Source organism: Acanthochromis polyacanthus, chromosome 18 (genome assembly GCF_021347895.1).
Source record: "Acanthochromis polyacanthus isolate Apoly-LR-REF ecotype Palm Island chromosome 18, KAUST_Apoly_ChrSc, whole genome shotgun sequence".
Taxonomy (NCBI): Eukaryota; Metazoa; Chordata; class Actinopteri; family Pomacentridae; genus Acanthochromis; species Acanthochromis polyacanthus.
Window position 1 is genome coordinate 5488367 of NC_067130.1, and position 19254 is coordinate 5507620.

General features: G+C 40.4%; 1 protein-coding gene across 2 annotated transcripts; it reads left to right on the plus strand.

Annotated features, from left to right (window-relative positions):
• The first annotated feature begins 1821 nt into the window (after window positions 1-1821).
• tbx5a (T-box transcription factor 5a) lies at window positions 1822-18182 on the plus strand. 2 transcript variants are annotated; one of them, XM_051938679.1, is made up of 8 exons: window positions 1822-1971; window positions 2742-2836; window positions 4313-4432; window positions 5407-5554; window positions 12102-12254; window positions 15215-15306; window positions 16679-16911; window positions 17590-18182. In XM_051938679.1, the coding sequence occupies exons 1-8, from the start codon at window positions 1822-1824 to the stop codon at window positions 18180-18182; spliced, it is 1584 nt and encodes a 527-aa protein (XP_051794639.1). The 2 variants fall into 2 exon arrangements, with proteins under 2 accessions (XP_051794639.1, XP_022070816.1); XM_022215124.2 differs by having other exon boundaries at window positions 1822-1965.
• Window positions 18183-19254: the final 1072 nt, after the last annotated feature.

The window sequence follows — 19254 nt, forward strand, 5'->3', positions numbered from 1 at the left end:
GCATTTATTTGCACGATAGAGACAGATTATCTTTTGGGATGTATCATGTAAACATGGCTCTATACAGTTTAATCTAATTCTGAAAAATCGAGCTGTTTGTTGTGATCCTTTATTTGTCAGAAACCGTTCCGTGGTGTTCAGACTGAACCTGTGTGAAGCCACAGGCCTACACAGCCTTCAAAGACTTCCCCATTCATTTTTCCGTCCTTTAGATGTAAATATATCCAATGTGGTTCTATTTCCGTCTGTTTTTATCTTCTACTCTGCCCCGTGGAAGCTCGTTGCGTTCATTCATGCTATCCAGAGACAAACTGCTTCAGCAAACCTTTGACAAATTGTTCATTTCTCAGACAACAGACAAAAGCATATAGTTGATTAGTCCATAAACTGTAATAATTACTTCTGAAAATACCACCTGTTGGCCAACACTCTCCTGACGCATTACATTTAAACGGAGTGAGATGTTTGATTAAATTGATTCGACGTTGTCTGAGAGGCTAAGGCTTTGGAGAAGAGGACTTTGCGCGTAATGACGCATGGGACTTCAAATATCACATGGAGAGGTTCAGAGTGGATAAATAAGAAAACCTGGGGTGGGGACCTGGAAGGAATTATTATTTGGGATATAAACCAATGCTATTCCTGCACAGGCAACACCCCCCATCCTCCTCCCCCGCCGCCCCTACGTCGCGGACTCAGTTTCCGCTTCGCACGGTTGGTCATTGATGTGCAGTGGAGGGCTGGAGAGAGGGGAGAGGGAGCGCGCACGAAAGAGAGGGAGACGTCGAATTGACAAACCAGAGGCTGAGACGGAGAGGAGGGAAGAAGGAGGTGGCGGATCTGCTCCACTGGGACTCGGCTACAGCTCACTGCTAGGTGCTATCGGCTCACAAAACGGACCTCGGCTTTAAAATGCGCAATAAGACACCGAGCAGCGCCGTGTAGCTGTCACCGAGGACGACCCTCGACCGCCTTCTGCTCGTACGAAATCTGGACTAACTGTGTGTGAGAGAGGGAGAAAAGAGGATTCATGGAGAGTCTGTGCAGCTCCATCGAGCAAACCGCCTGGATTATCTGATTCGGGACTTTTTTTTGTTTTATTTACAGTGGAGCTGGCGTTCCTCGTGTTGTGCCACCGCCACGTCCAACTGTAGCCTGTTTTTGTTTTTAGGTAAGCAGATCCTGCTCTGATCCGGCTTCGTGTGTTCACTGTGCTTGTAATTCCTAGTGGTTCCCATCGTAGTAAACGCTGCAGGAGACGCTGAAGTGTCAGTCTGTGCGTACAGAGGGGTTGTTTTTCAGTCGCTGTGCTTCGTTTTGTTGTGGGCTTGCAGTCATGTCGTGATTTAACTGTACAGCTCGTGTTTAGTGACAGTTTTTGGGAACAAGAACAGGAAATGGTGTTTCCTAAAAAGCGAGCAGAGTCCTGGGCCTGTTTCAGTCTGCAGCATTATTCTCAAAATGTTGTAGATTCTGTATTCTGCCTTTGACTCTAAGTAGGACAATATGGGATCTTCGTGGATTTAAATAGGCTGTACTTGTGACAAACATCATGCAAAATTTTGGTTTTAACAAATTAGTTTAAGTCCAGTTTGTTATGTTTGAAAGTTTTTACTTTGATGTTTCTGAGCTGCAGCGTAAAATCGTATAATTGGCACCGAGACTTCTGCAAATGTTCTCACGTAATACCACCGAACTTTCCTTGCATCTGTCTGTTTATATTATTTAGTCATCTCTCCGGTTTTGTTCACAAGAAGCTCCACACTGACATCTGTGTGTTTCGTCTTCCAGCTGGGGCGCTAACTTCTCTGAGCTCCGGTCATGGCGGACCAAGAGGAGACTTTTGTCCTCCAGAACTCTCCAGGTGGCTCGGATTCAAGGGAATTACAGAGCGATAATAAATCAGAGAAACAGAACGGGACTTCAAGCAAATCCCCATCATCACAGACAACTTACATTCAGCAGGTCAGTGTCCTTGTGCAGGCCTCACTCTCACTGCTGCAGGCTGCAAGCCGCCCAACTTCTGGGGTCACGTTCAACGTGTCACGTTCAGTGTGGAAAAAAACGGACATATTTAGCCGAATATGTAGCACGCTGTTGATTGGGCTGTTTAAAATAAGCAAGGAGAGTTAAAATGTCTTCAGATTAAGTTGAATAATGCTACTAATCAGACTTATTCCAAAGTGTATTTCTATGCAGATCTAACTTTTATCTTGGGCTGATGGACGTCTTTTTTGCCACAGTGCGCAACTGACTTGAGAAAATTTATCTGAGAAGCGACACAACTTTAGAAAATTTTCAAAGTTATTTTGCAATTTCTTGCAGTGATAGCATGAATAAATATCACGATATTTATGCATTTAATATTGTTAAATTATGTAGGAGTTAAGTTTAATCGTCACACTGATGTTACCTTATAATTGTAGTTTAAACGTTTTCAAGGCCCAAACGGCTTTATGACAACTCACACCCAACATCAGAAATAAAACATTACAAGCATTAATATGTCATTAAATCTCCGTATTATTTCTAAATGTGCAACAGCTCAGTATTTCAGAGTTTTTTCGTGTTATTAAAACTTGAATTATTGTTCTTATTTCATGCTCTAGCGTTTTTGAATTCATCTTTGGACAGATAGTTGCTCCAACCAGCTGAACTCAGAAGGCCTTTTGTGGACCAGTGCATGACAACTCTGCGTAGAAATGTGCACCACTGAGCACTAAAATGTTTTTGTTTCGAAGGGAATGGAGGGCATAAAAGTGTACCTGCACGAAAGGGAACTATGGACGAAGTTTCATGAGGTGGGAACCGAGATGATCATAACCAAAGCCGGACGGTAAGAGCATTTATACAAACATGTAGCTATTATTCCTCCAAAGCACTGAGCAGGACGAGGTGCGTAAGAAAGTTAGTTTAAGCTACTTTTGTCGAAGCCAGTTTGTGAGTTGTAAAAATGCAGACTGCAGGCCGGATTGGAATCTTTCTTTTTGCATGGGGATTTGGAAATATACACTGCGAGGAACCACAGAGAAAACACAGAGCATCTGGTGGACGCTTTAGCTCTCTGCGACGCCACCACTGTATGGCCTAGCCTACAGTTTAGTCTGGGTGGCCTTGTTGGGAAATGCAATACTACCGACCAATCAGTCAGACAGAGTAAACCTACGTACTGGTGTCAAATGTTGCTGAATCTTCTCTATATTCGGTTAAATAAGCACCTTTTTGCAGCACATGTTCGGCAATTTGCGCCGCTTTTCCCCTATCTGCTGTAGATGTGTGTTTAATAATTTAATGCAGACGCTTCTTGTTATCCAACACTTGTGCAGCAACATGTTGTTCAGCGACTGGGAGTGTGTCACATCCACAGATGCCCTCAGACTGCATCCAGTCAAAACAGCGCACACTGGATGAGTGTGAAAAATACGCACGACGTCTCTCCACATCAGATGTCCCGCAGCTCACATGTGCATTATAAATTATGAATATTTGTAATTCAACATGGCTACGTTTCACCGTGCGCTCAGTTGTTTTCTCACAGCTGCAGAAAGTCTCCATTATATCCCCGTCAGTCATTTCACTCCTGTTTTTGGCGAGAATTGATATAACACAGCGTCCCTCTTCGTCCTCTGCCCTTCCCTCTGACTCCTGAGACTTCTTGAGACGTACTCACTGTGTGTGTGTGTGTGTGTGTGTGTGTGTGTGTGTGTGTGTGTGTGTGTGTGTGTGTGTGTGTGTGTGTGTGTGTGTGTGTGTGTGTGTGTGTGTGTGTGTGTGTGTGTGTGTGTGTGTGTGTGTGTGTGTGTGTGTGTGTGTGTGTGTGTGTGTGTGTGTGTGTCAGCTACCAAATATCCGAATGATTTACTAAACGGATCTTGCAGGGGGAAAAAAAAAAATCTGGCACACAGTGAAAAACGTTTTATATGGTCCCTCTCAGACCCAGCGCCCTGCCCTGAAAGTAAGATTTTCCTCTCCAAAGCAAATAAAGTCATTTATATATTTGAAATCATCCCACGTGAGCTCACTGTATGTATTATAATTTCGTTTAGTTTAATGTGCAAACTGGAATCATTAAAAGTGAACGCCATGAGCTGTGTTCTTTAAATAAATTTCAGTCATAGGTGCGTTTACAGAGCGTCTGCGCACCAGTTGCAGGTTTGAAAAAGGCCAAGCTTGGATGTGAATTTTAAAGATTTCTTCAACAGAAAAAAACCCCATGAAAACACACCTCCCTCTATTTTTGCTTTTGTGTGTGGGTGTGTAGTTCACTTTCCCACCTCACTTTGACAGTAACGCCGCTGTTTGTCCTTTATAGGAGAATGTTCCCCAGCTTCAAAGTGAAGGTCACAGGATTAAACCCCAAAACTAAATATATTCTCCTGATGGATGTTGTTCCCGCGGACGACCATCGATACAAATTCGCCGACAATAAATGGTACGTATAATACAACACAAAAAACTCCTTCCAAAGCACCTTGCATGCAGGAAGTTGTATTTCTGTCATTTTTACGCGCATTTTTACGCACAGACGAAACATGGAAGGGATTGTTTTTTGGGGTGGTCGCAGCTTCTCTCTCTGGACTTAACCCCAGCAGGAAATTTTAGATTGTTCTGATGGACGAGAATCGGAAGTGACTGTATTATTTCTCCGAGAATTATGAACTGTGTGTTTTCTAATGCTAGCCAAGAAATGCAGTCAACAGGGAGAAATGTTTCTGCTGATTTTTTTTTATTATTTTGTTCGTTGTTGAATGGATGTTGATGACTTTTCCTATGTCTGTACCAGCCTGCATGTGCACTAATCTGTCCCTCACATCAGGGTATAAACGTTATTTGTTTAGTGTCATGTCGCTCTCCGACTGTGGACAGGAATGTCTTGTTTGGGTCAGTGCCTTTAAATGAGGAGATACTTAAAGAGGATAATCACATGCGATGCTGCAGATAATGGCCTGCCCAAAGCATGTCCTGGAAGTAATTCCTTCCCCGGTGTAACAGTGATGGGAAAACAATGTTTACCGGGCCTAATGACGATTCAAACCCAGCTTTAAAGTTTATTGCAGGATGGTGCTTCATTTATCTAGTTAATTACAAGCCGAGTTTCGAAAACAAGGTAAACATCCATGGCCGAGAGGTTTAAATAAAACTTGAGAATAGAAATTGTGCAGCATAATTAACTGAAAGCTTCAGTGGTTGGAAGCAGTTTGACGTCTTAGATTTCAGTTTTAAAAGTTTAATTTAGTTTAAATGTCCATCTGCCTTTTCTAAATTGCAATATTGTGGCCTCCATAGTGAGTTGTGTGTATAATTTTGCGTACACAGTCAACGTCTTTCTCTAAACCAGCGCGTACAGCTGCGGCTTCTGGGTGTCAGTGCGCAGTGTAACAGTGTGACTGTGTCGCTGTGTGTCAGGTCTGTGACCGGGAAGGCTGAGCCCGCCATGCCCGGGAGGCTCTACGTGCACCCGGACTCCCCGGCCACCGGGGCGCACTGGATGAGGCAGCTGGTCTCCTTCCAGAAGCTGAAACTGACCAACAACCACCTGGACCCGTTCGGACACGTAGGTGCCTAGGCCCATCATATATACTATCTAAACACACGGCTGTGTGTGTGTGAATGCTGCAGAAAACTGGTGTTACACTGATTCCAATGCGGGGGGATTTATTCAGTCCTGGTGTGCTGCTCAGAGTTGGACGCGGTTTTAGTCCAAACTGTCTGCTTTGACTCATCTGTAGGTCATTTTATCAAACTGTCAAACGTGAGTTTTCAAACCTGAGCCTTGCCTGATGACTGTTTTCCTCGTTTTCACTTCAAAACTTGTTGTGCATTTGTAGAACAATTAGAGTCACAGAGCAGAATTTAAAACGAAAAATATAGTGACATTATTATTCTTATTATTTTGAGATTTTTTTTAGAAGTGCATTTCATTGTAAGTCTCACTATTGAGACTCTTTGGCCACACTGATTTTAATTGGTCAAAGCATTTTTTTCTGAGAGTTAATTTTTTAAAGACAAAAGAAGGAAAAAGAAAAACAGAGAAACATACCGCTGCCTCCTCCCACTTGCTTGTAAAAACACTGTTTTCCATATAGGCCCCTTTAAGACGGGATCTGTTAAATTCACTTTAAAACTGAACAAACTTTCACTCACTCTTTCAGGCCCCACAAACTTCATGAAGTCACAGTTGTGCTTTAAAGTTCCCTTCAACATAAAAACAGTGTAGTGTATGCTGTGCTGAAATTCTAATAAAATTCCAGAAGCTATTTTGCTTCTATTCTTTGCTCCATTTTTGTTTTGATCTTGTGCTGTTTCCTATTTTTGTCTTTACGTATTTTTTTCATTTTTTGAGATACTATTCAAAATTCTTGTGAGAGTTTCTCTGAAGTTAATTGTCCTAAAGGTTGCAAAGGGGGGAAACTACAGCAAAATGGTTTCATTTTAATTAAAGTAAAAGAAAATATCATACATTTTGCTTTTTACTGTTAGACAATTGTAATTATTTATCTTAAAATACCAGAAAAAAAATATGCCCATCTCAGCAAAATTTTAAAATGTAGCCATTCATTCTGGTACTCCAATTAAATTTTGTATTTTTTTTTAAAGAGTCAGAATATTGGATTAGCTGCAGAAACAATAACAGAATAAAATGTGCAGAATATCCTTTTGAAAAACAAGAAACAGAAAGAGACCCTGTCTAATATATACTTTTGTTCAGGGGAAATACAATAAATGGTTTGATAAAGGAAACTTGCATTCAGAGGTGGCCTAAATGTGTCATTTTCTGCTTAGAATCCTTCAACTTTCACACTGAACTCAGTGAATAGAGAAATGTTCTGATGAGTCTCTGTGATGTTCAAGGAGAACTTCAGAATATGTTTCGCTTTACTCTATGATTTAAAAGTGGAATATGTAACATGTTTGTTCTAAAAGTGTCCTCCTGGAACCTCTTTGGTGCTTTTTGTCGCCCAGGTTTATTATAGCACCCCCTAGGTGCATTATGGTTGGAGACCTCCTGGAAGTGAGCGTGCATTAGAGGGGAGCAGTTGGGCACTTTTTTAGCAAAAAGCAAAAAGGCAGTCGCACCACCCTCACCCCTCCTCACCAGTGAGGGACTGTATGGTACCCATTTCCGAGCTTTAATTCCTCATTATTCTGCGCTCAGTATCTGGCCCCGGGCTTTTGTGATTCCTGTTTTACCCCAAAACAGAAAAACATAAACATCACTTACTTCATCAACAAATGGGCCTGTTGGCGGCAGGTTTTCATATAATTTCCAGTTGATGGGCACACTGAGGTCTAATTAGATGTCTTGTTGTAGAAACGGAATAGTCACACAATTAGCTTTCCTCACTAACAGGCCATCTGGTTTTAGGGAAAACAGTTCAATTGCATGAAAAACACACTGAATAGAGTCAAAAATCTTAAATAGATCCAGGTAAAGTTTATTAGAGGTTCAAATCTGTAGCTAGGAATCATAAAAATAGAATGTTTTTTGTAAATATGTTGTTAAGAAGAAGAAATGTAACTTTTAAAACTTAGTCCTTTGTCATATTAATTAATATTGAATGGACTCCAGTCATTTCCACATTGATTTCATGTTAGCAGTTATTCAACAGTGAGCTATGTTTTATTCTACAACCACTTTTCCAGTTTGACAGTGAAGTTCTTTAGCTTTTTCACAGCTACCCAAACAAAAATGCATATGTAGTGTTTCTCCTGCTGCCCATACACATGGCACCTATAGGGACTGTTGACTTGCCAAAGCCCAGCTGGCGAAAAGAAACCGGAGCTCGGTCGGAATGTGAACAGCATTGTAAGTTTTTGGGTTAAAGTGCGTTTTTGATTGGTTGCAGTGGTTCCTGGCTCACCCTCTTTCGTGCTCAGAGACAGCACCAGGGGATTCATAAATGAAACGCTGGTGGCTGGCCAGAAAATCTACTCCATCAGCTTGTTGGTCCAGCTGTTTGAAATAACTTGTAGATGATTTATAATTACTAGCAGCGAGACATGAGACCAAAACATATTGCTGATGTAGATTAGACCAGTTCAGGACGGGCCTAAAGAAATGTCTGCTAAATTAGATCCACGTCAGCGGCCTGAGCGGGGCTGAGCAGCTCAGGACTCTTGTAAAGGAGCCCAACAGGAAACGGGGAGAGATTCAGCTTTGTGTGTTTGTACACAGTTAACTGGGTAGCTTTGTTTGTTTTTAAATCCAAATTACTCTTATCACACCAGGCTTCAGTACAACTATACATCTGAAAACTAACTTCAAAGTGACATTGACATAGCTATGAATAACATCATTTGGTTGTTCTCTTTTTATTTTATAGTATTTTAAAAGTAGAAAGACTGAGCTGATATGGACAAAAGAATACCTGGATTACCTATATAATGGGCTGCATACAGACAATTAATCATAGTCAGTTCTTTCTATTATTTTGTACACTGATCATCTTAAGGTTAAGTTCTATTTAACTTTATAGTTTATTTCAATACCAGCTGCATTGTAGTTCATTAAAATGTAGCTAGTTAATGTGTTTCATATGCGGTTTTAAACATTGTAAACATGCCCGTGTTCATAATAATCTTACTGTTGTCATGCAAAGTAGCTTACTACATATGCTAATCTGAGCTTTGTGCATTTTATTCCACTTTATACTGGAAGTTTTTACTTACATAAGCCACTTATATGTGCTAAATCTCTTAAATCATCAAATAAACTACCAACAGCAAAAAACATAGTTTAAATTAGCTTCACGTTGACCATCTGCAACATTAAATGTAGCTCACTCACTGCATCGGTTACAGTAATCCAGTAGTTTTGTATTAATCTCATACAATAATAGATCACAGTAAGCATTTTTTCTTCAAATACCTGAACTTTTACTGCAGAAAACATTCAAATACAGCACTACCTATACATTTACATTGTAATTTGTCACTGTTTCATATTTACATCCACTGTAAACAGTAAAGTACTGCAGAACACATCAGTTGGTTTCATTGTTATAGAATCCAGTATCCAAATTGATCTTAATACATAAATACAGTTAGTTTTTGTCTTAGCTTTTATACCAGGCTGTAGTTTTTTCGCTTTGATCTCTCTCAGCTCCTAGAATATTCCTCAGTGTTATTCATCTCCCTCCTCCAGTTCGCTCCTGCACTCCTCTCCCAGTCTTCCCACACATGTTTGGGCCGGGAGGGTGGAGTGTGAGGATCGCACTGTTTATATTTGACTGGCAGTGTGCGATGAGCAATAGATGGTGGTGTACAAAGCCTGCTAATCCCGGGGCTCGGGGAAACTCTCTGATGTGGTGGAACTTGAAAGCAAAGGGCAGCGGCGCGAGACCCAAAGTGATCCCTCACTATCATTAAATACTATCATCCAGAGCGGCTGGTGGAGGGTGAGGAGGGGAGAGAACAGAGATACAGGGAACCAGGCAGGGCAGCGACTGGGCCACGGAGACGAGGCGTGTGCTGGGCTCCCAGTGGGTGGTCTGCAGCTATGTACCCCCACCACAGCAACCCCCCTACTAGCACACATACTGGACTTTGGGAACCCGCAGCTAGTGGACCGTACTATTTTCCAGGGTGAAATCTTCATTAAGATACATCCTGCACCTTCTAATATGTCTTGGTGGGGAGACATTTTTAGCTTCTAAAACCATGCAGGGTGATAAATGACATGTCTGCATTGATTGATTTGTTGTTGTGGTTTGCCCCAGTCTTTGGATTTTACTCTGCAGACCAACAAATAAGCCAGTAGTGAATGAATGAATGCATGAGAAAATGGTGAACCTACTTTTTCTCTGCGCTGTGTTCACAAAGTTTTGAGACGCTTTTTATAGACAATCCAAACACAAAATGCAGATTTTTTTTTTTCATCTAAAGATTGATGTAACTTTACAATACAGGAACAAAATAATGTAAATTTGAAAAGTTACATTTACTGGAAAAAAGGAAAGGGATACTTAAAAGATCTTGACTGATATTTTCTAAAAAAATAATAATAATAAAAAAAAAGGAGCAATAACCTATATAAAAAAAATTATTTGCATCTAGAATGTGCATGACAGGCAGCTTTAATACATGTTTACCTGCTAATATAAAAATGAAAATTCTTGCATTTATTAGAAAAAAGGAAGTGGTACTCCCCAGATATTAACTGATATTTTCTACAAAGGGTCAGTGACTTACTGACTTGATTTTTTTTTTTTAAATCACTTGCATCGAGAATGAGCATGGCAGGCAGCTAAAATACATTTCTACCTAATAATGTAAGAAAATTCTTACATTTATTGGAAAAAGGAAGTGATACTCAACAAATCTTGACTGATATTTTCTGGAAAAGAGTCAATAACCTACATTTAAAAAGTCACTTGCATCTAGAATGAGCATGACAGGCTGCTTAAATACATTTCTACTTAATAATGAAAGAACATTTTTACATTTGTTGGGGAAAAAAAGAATGGATACTCAACAGACTAATATTTTCTACAAGGGGTCAATAATTTGGAAAAAATAAATCATTTGCATCTAGACTGTGCGTGGCATGCAGCTAAAATACATTTCTACCCATGCATTTGCTATTGCAAAAACCTATTGCACCATGAAATTAGATCAAGTTCTGCTGGGAATCAGTAATAAAGGACTATTGTGTTATCTATGTGGGCCTCCATGGTTCACTCGGCTCTGAGAAAAGACTCCGGGTCGTATAATACCGCAGGATGCCCCCACAGGTGCTGGAGGTGAGGGCAGCCCCTTGTCTCCTCTCAGGCTGGCAGTGAAAGGCAGGTACAAAAACAATCCTTGAGATAACGGATAGGACTAATGCCTCTGGGGCAGGAAGGTGGGGGTGGGTGGGGGCAACAAGAAAGGAAGGGAGAGTTATGAGTGGTGCAAAAAATAATAAAGGCCCTATTTTTAAATCTTTAAATGTAAATGGATGTGATGAATAAAGAGCTCTTAGGTTTGTTCAAGCTCACGACTCCCTGATCCATCAAAGCAATTAGACTTAAGATCCACGGATGAGAGGGCCTCAAAAGAGAAGTCCAAGGCTCAAGTTCAGCTGTGTGGGCTGCGTCCTGCTGTCGCCAAGCGAGCCACTGCTACTGGTCATCACTTAGCTCAAACTGGGTTAGTCGGGTTAGAGAGAGGACATGATTATACCGACCTATCGCTGCATCTTCTCTGTGTGCTTGCTGCCATGGAAACCGCGCTGCAATAACTGTGAGCTCATCCTCTGCTCAGAAACAATAACAGATTTTACATCGGTAAGCTTTAACTAGTCAGATGTTCATTTCATTTAAGTGAGAAAATGAGTAGGCCTTCAATAAAAAAACAAAATAAGAAAGCACATGGCCCTGGTATGTTTAAAATATTTATAAAAGCAATAAAACTTTCATTACATTTTGCAGTGCAATAAAAGTTTTTACCTTTTGGTCGAACAAGTAATTTGTCCAAAGAAAGTATAGCTCAGCTTAATTTGATCCTTTGAGGTTCTGTGAGATTAATAGATTTTATAAACTGAACTCAAGCAACTTCCAAGTCTTTTTTTCCCTTCAGTGAGTGAATTAATTCAAAAAATATTAAACCAGTGAAGTTTCCAGAGTTTCTATATTTGGTTTTGTCTTCCTTAAGTCTGTCAACATTATGCACACCCATGTCTTATCTAGAGATGTGACTCTAAATGTAAATGGATCTGATGAAAATAAAGAAGTTGCAAATAAATGCAACTTTTACATTTATTTTTATCAAATGATAAACCTGAAATTTGTCGCAAAAATGGTCAGCATTGTGACCCTAGACTGGCATGACATTTATAAGCACTAACATGTCTAAAAAACCAAGTAAATCAGGAGTCATATTTTTTTTAAAATAAATAAATAAAAAGCATCAAATATATAGTAATGGTTTATTATGTTTAAGGGAATCTAAGGACATTTGTTAAATAGTTTTTACATTTTCTTTTCAAATTGCTCCAAACTTCTCCAAAACTTTCTTAAAGCAACTTCACCTTTTAAGTGTTTAATTACATTTTGTTTGTTCGCTTTGTTGTAATGTTGTGTATCTGTAAGGCATTTGACCCTCCTGGCTCTTTATTCTAGATCATCCTAAACTCGATGCACAAGTACCAGCCGAGGATCCACATAGTCAAAGCGGATGAGAACAACGGCTTCGGCTCCAAAAACACGGCCTTCTGCACTCACGTCTTCCCGGAGACAGCCTTCATTGCGGTTACTTCCTACCAGAACCACAAGGTAAAATCCTTGTGCCACTTTTGTATTTTGTTTGTTTGTTTCTTTTATTGCCGTTTGTGACAGAGTGAATAGGCAAGTTGAAAATTCACGGCGCATTTTATGAGGTGGTTTAATTTTTACAGTGTTTCAAACAAGGAAAAGAAGTAGAACCATATAGACTGGTGCGCTTTCAAAACAATGCCAGTGCAGTTGCAGAATTATGGAAAGGTATATATTCTATCTTAGGCTATTTACTAAAATAAATAGTGCAGCATTTCACACGTGAAAAGCTGCAGCTGATTTCTGCCAGTTTTTTTTTTTTTTTTTTTTTTTTTTTTGCGCAGCTCTGTGCCGCAAAGTGAGATTGAAGGGGAGAAAATGAAAGGCGCGCTGCTCTGTGAGCTTCGAGTAAAGTCTTGTCACTGTCGGCTGAAAATCGCTGCTATCACGTTGAGCCACTGACAGACGAGGGAAAAGCTTCAGATAGCCTCCCCGACTAGACGACGTCTGACCTCAAGCGACTTTTTCCGAGTTACAGACGAGCAGCACTTTGTAGAGTGAGTCGAGCTGCAGATAAACCGGATAAACCTCCGACATGACTTTTCCTAGTGTCTCAGAAACGTACTTTAGAAAAACAATAAATAAATATATTATTAATAATAATAATAATAATATGAACATATACTAAAGTAACCAAGCTTGATTTGCATTTTTTTCCCAAATATTTATTTGTGTGGTTTATTTTAAATCCACTTTTATGTAGTTTTGGCAATATTCATTCAGTTTTCTTTCATTAACTAACTCATATTTTATATCTACTTTATTTATATGTGCTTCATTTATTAAATTAAGCTGTGCGTAAATGCGTAATTTGGATAAATGCGCATTACGCACAATACAACTGCACGTTCCAAACCGCCCTGCGTTTGTTTAGAGGATTTAATTCATTTTACGTCAAAAAAAGGGGAGAGAAAAAAAACGCGTATTTTACATAAATTGCTATATAAGTTTCACTTTAATAACATTTTTTTCGTTTTATTTTAATGTTGTCAATTTAAGACGTAATTTTAGTTATGTTAATGATGGTAAATTAAAATACTTAGGATGTCATCGCTATTTTCGTTGTTAAAAAACCGAAAAGTTCCCTATTCTTCACAAATTAACAATGTAGAAAATAGCAGCTTCATAACATTAAATTAGAGCTAAAAGAATCTGTGTTTTCTCGAGGCCGCACAGCCTCTCAGTTGTTTATAACATTCAGCTGGATTTGAATGTTTAGACTTGGAGAAAGAAGCAGGAATAAAAAGTCAGTATTTACTCAGTCCAAATTTCTGGGAAGGAAAAAAAATCTTGGGAATACACATATCTGTAAACAACGTCTGTTTAACATCATTTGCCCATGTAGGCCTATATGTTCTTAGTTTGGGGAATATGGGAGAAAAGGGGCGAAAGCTCATAATGTCCCCGCAGCCAATCCGAAGTCTCCGCGCTTCTGGGAACAGGAAGCACAAATGACCAACATTCTGTAGAAACCATTCATTATTTTCAAACATGTTACTGGGGGCTGAGATCGTAACCTCGGGCTAATTATTGGGGCTTTCCAGACCTGCAGAAAAACAAGCATTTCTGATTTCCAGGCGCTTTACCACAACTGTCTAATCAAACAGTCTGACATCTGCCAAAGCAATATGTGCTGCAGGCATGTGTCCAATTCACCTGTTAGACTCTCAGCTAATGAAATGCTCGAAGTCTCTGGTTTCTAGTCTTTTCCTGCCGTGGCTGCAATTAAAACATTTTTCCAAACTCTTTTCTGAATGTTTCTTGTGAATTTTGGAAAGATGAATGCAGGCCAGCGACTCTATAGTTTAAGTTATATTTATTGCTCCTTTTTGTTTTTTTACTAAAATACCCCAAAGTATCTGGAAATATGTTTATGTAGGCCTCGGTTATTTTAATGAGCACAGTTTGGACACACAAGCTAGTAAAGCCACAGTCTTTGAAGTGTAGAATAAATGTTACCCAATTGTTGCAACATACTAAAATTCTTTACTCTCATTATTCCCATCCTCATAGCCAAATCAAGAACTTGCTTGTATTTTGCAACATAAATAATAAAACCTCTGCATATTCTCTCCTTTGAGGTGGTAATTAATTGTCTAGCTGTGTTTTAGGAACACCTGCAGAGGTTAAAACGGGTGCGATAGACTCTGAACCTTTTTAGTCCAAACTTTTAAAGATGATGAAACAATTTCTAAATGATCTGCCAGGCGGCGTGTATTAACAAGAAGCGAGCAAAGTGTCACATGAGAGATTTTACAAGGTTTGGTGAAAGTGTCAGCCAGCGTGCAGACAAACCTCCAGTCTTGTCAGAAAGCTGGAAGCACAGGAGAGCTGCCAACTAATTACCTGCCAGAAACCGCGGCTCATGAGAGGGATATCCCTGGATTGTGTTTAACCTCGTTGGGATTAGCTTACTGTTTTGGGGTGGTTCTCCAAAGAAACTCTGCACATGCTTTGTTTTGCATCGACAAAGACGAAAACATAAAGTCATAAGTCACAGCATTATCATCTGTCACGCACGCGCCAACTATCTGCTAAGCCAGACTTCATCTAGTGTAACATTATAAATTACACAATGAAAAATATGACTTATTGAGACATGCTTTTATTGAACTGCTGAACTGAAACTCTCTAAAAGCATCTTAGGTTTCTGGAAATATGATCTGTGACTTCACTCTCTTGTGCAAGCAGTTAGACATGTCCGAAAATATTTAAAGTCTCAATTCAACAAAAAGATGTAACATTGTCAGCAGATGAGCCTCAATTTGCAGAAAACTTGTCTTGTTAGAGTCTAGCACATATTGAAATTTTTTGTTAAAAAGCTGCTATTTATGGATTAAATATTGATGCATGTGTGTTGATTTTACTTTAATTCTTCTGTACGATGCATTTGACGAACACCAAGTGTGTTTGCTTTTCAGATAACCCAACTTAAGATTGAGAACAACCCGTTTGCAAAGGGTTTCCGTGGAAGCGACGATATGGAACTGCACCGGATGTCCAGAATGCAAAGGTAGCCGCAGAAAAAAAGCTTCTAAAATAACCTTCATAATCTTAAATCGATCATGAGCTCTGATGTATGGAAATAATGACACATGCTGAATGATGTCAAATGAGTAGATAAATGTTACCTCAATTAGGCAGGGATTACCGACATCCTGGTCACACTGTCACTTAACAAGCTCCACTTTAATCCTTCAATCACCCAGTCATGAGTGTTATTTTCAGTGAGTGTTATTTTCAGTGATGTAAGTGTAGCTCTTGAGCGCCAGCCAGTTTTCATGCTGAAGACTTTTATGGCTGATCTGGCAGAACCTCTGAAACATGACTGAAACATCTCTCTTCCACAGAGCTTTTTCTACCAGGATGTTCCAAATGCTTATACGTCTGCTGCATATGTGTGTGTGCGTGCGTGTGTGTACATGCATTTGTGTTGAAGTGGTGGTATCGCTTGGTCAGCCAGCCAAGGCAGTACACGACCACATTGCTCTCCCTCTCCCTCTATTATTCAGTCCAGATGAGGGATTGAGCATGAGTCCATACTGCGTGGAAAACACTTTTTCAAAGGAGAAAATCTGGTTTTGAAACACCCCCCTGCTCCCCTCCACCGCCCTCCTCAGGCAGCCACTATTCAAATGAAGAAATCCCAAATCAGACAAAACTGGGAAAAGCTGTTTGACTTTTTCCACAAGGTGTTAAAATCCTGCATCCTTCCCGTGACCCTCATTCGGAGCCACAGAATGAAGTTCTTTGTGATCAAGCGTTTCAGATTTAATGGCATGTTTTATGCTGCAGCGAAAAATCCCCAAACTGTCAATAGATTTCTGCACTTTCAAGTAGTTTTGCACGCTTGATTGTAGCAGACACACATTAAGTTGCTTTAAGTAGGTGCGTGCCACAAGATAATACGACGTTTTGAGTGCAATGCATTTCAGCTATCAAAACTTGCAAATGTATAGAAGTTGGTGAGAGTCCAAACCACGCTATCAATCTCGCATGCCTTTGTCCGGTCCTGCCGAGCACAGAAAGCAATGCACGTCTGCTCCTGGTTACACTTTTAAGGGGAGAGCTTATTGCAAAACCAGGTCACTTTTTCAACTGTAGCTATCCCTGAAATCGAAGAAGCCAAAGTAGCAAAATGATGTATTGATGGGTCCTCTGGATTAATAGGGGTGAAGTACATGCTGCCTTTTTCAACAGAAGGGTTTTCCCAAGAGGAGGGTTACTCTGTGTGTCCTAAGTGGGAGTGAATCACTGTTGACTGTCTCTGAGAACAGATACGATTAAAATAGATGTCTTCTGGTGATAGCAATTTCTAGTACTGCATATACTGTGATATTTTACTACAGATGATTACTAACTGATTTGTCTGTGTGTGTGCATAGCACCAAGGAGTATCCGGTAGTGCCTCGCAGTACAGTGCGGCAGAGGGTTGGCTCCAGCCAGAGTCCGTTCAGCGGGGAGGTCCAGGGAATGGCCACACCGAGCACCCTGGGCTCCCAGTACTCCCAGTGTGAGAACGGTGTCACGAGCACCTCACAGGACATGCTGCCCCAGTCGGGCTCCTACCCGCTGCCACATGAGCACGGCCAAGAGTACCACTGCATCAAGAGGAAAGGTGGGAGACTCTGCAGTGATGCAAACTCTACAATCAATACAATTAAGATTTTATGCAAATCTTATTTTCTATAGATCTTATTTAATATAGGAGACTGTGATGCATCAAGAAGAGGACAGGTTAAGTCTTATAGCACTTCCTGTTAATTAACTTTGCAAGCTGATGCTTTCAGTTAACTGTAAAAAAAAAAATTGCAGCTGCATGTACTATGATTGGAACTTTTATAATCAACTTGCTGTACATACCTACAGGTTGTTTTCAATTTTGATTAAGAACACTCACATAATTACAGATTTGTTATGTTTTGCAAATGGTACACCTAAATCTGTCTATATTTTATTAAAGGTGACTATATGTTCTTTGAAAGTCAACTGCAATAAAATGTGCAAATTCAAAGTATATATGACATTTGCATAAAATGAAACATGATATCGCAAGGAAAAGAATCCTCAATACTTGAATACAAATTGTTGACATGTAAAGTAGGTTACATTTTGTATTTTTTATGGTATTCAATAAACTATTAGTGGTATAAGAGTGGAATATATAATTAATTCTAGATGTTATATAACAAATGCTGCATTATTAACATGATTCCACAGCATTTATTTTCTTGTATTTAACATCATTGCAAGAAAACCCTTGAGTAACACCGATCACCTCTAATTCTACCTGCAGTGGAGGACGACTGTCACTCCAGTGAACACAGCTATAAGAAAGCCTATCTGGAGAGCTCATCCAGTGAGGAGGACCATTACTACCGGCCTGTTGGCTACGCCCAGAGCCTCAGCCTCGCCGGTGGGCCCTACCGCAGCGAATCCAGCCAGCGGCAAGCCTGTATGTACGCCAGCGCTTCCCAAGGCACCGAGCCCGTTCCCAGTTTGGAGGACATCAGCTGCAACACTTGGGCCAGCGTCTCGCCCTACGGTAGTTGTTCCGTCACCACCATGCAGCCAATGGAGCGGCTGCCCTACCAGCACTTCTCTGCTCACTTCACCTCAGGGTCTCTGGTGTCCAGACTGGGAGGAGTGGGAGGTCACGCCTCTCCGCAGCTGGGAGACGGCCATCACGCGGCCATGTACCAGAGCTCCATGGCCCACCAGACTCTGGGCCGCCAGTGCAGTCCCGGGGCTGGGATCCAGTCGCCAACAGCCGGCCTGCAGGGAAACGAGTACCTCTATACGCACGGCATACCACGTACACTATCACCACACCAGTACCACTCTGTACATAGTGTTAGCATCATGCCAGAGTGGAGCGAGAACAGCTAAAGGAGCTCCACACTCAACATATACATATATTAAAAGGAAAAAAAAACATAAAAGGACCAAATAAAGGCACAGTTTAGATGAATTTATATTTATATTTTTTGAGGATGTGTTGCTGTTCATCTTAATGGAAACAGTGGATGTTCGTAGAATGGTGTCGACTAGGACAGGAGACATCTTATCACTTAACTTGATGTGACAGCATCTGCACTTATAAGCAAATAGCATAAACACGAATAAAGACGAGCTGGACCAGAACATTCACATAGACTGCCAAGTGCAGAGAACACTGACGCTGAACAGAAGAACAGAAATGCTTCAGATGCTTGGCCAGCAGTCCCCAGGCCGACTGTGTTCTCGTGCAGTGGTGTTTTGTTTTGGTTTTTTTTGGATGTCAGTGTTTCAAGTGAGACCAGTAGATATATTTTCAGCTTTTTCTAACAAGTAAAAAACTCCTGTTTTGTATTCATGTCCCGAATTCGTGTAAAAAAAAAAAAAATGGAAAAAAAAGGACATTTGTCTTCTGCCACATTAGCCCAACTTCTCATTTTCTTTTAAGCTTTTGTAGTTAAGAAGTTATTTTGTAAAATTGCTTTTAAAAATGGATACGCAGATGTTAGCTTTTGTTGTGGCTCTTTGGTGCTTGCTCTTAAAGCTGTCAGAGGGGTGATTTTGTTTCCTGTTGCATGAGTACGTTCATGGGCACTTCAAAAGTTGAATATTAATTCCATTATTCCAAACACTGACGGTAAAAATCTGAAGCAGGACAGGTCTTGAATCAGATTTATTTCCAAGCAGATGCCCTCTTAGTAAAGGGATAGCAGTGTTACAGTCAAGCATGAAAGAAGTGCAGCAATGTCAAGACCTTCAACAAGTCCTCAAATTCATACGACCACATCGGCTGTATGTAACGTGCACCGGAATACGGCCCATGAGAGCGTATTTACGTTAGCGCCCCTACGGGGAAAAGGAACGCATTATGGGATTTAATTCGAGAAACGGCTTTTCCCTCGCGAAACGGCTTTTTCCTCAGTTTCCCAGCACGGGTTTAGGGTTATGGTTAGGGATAGGGATA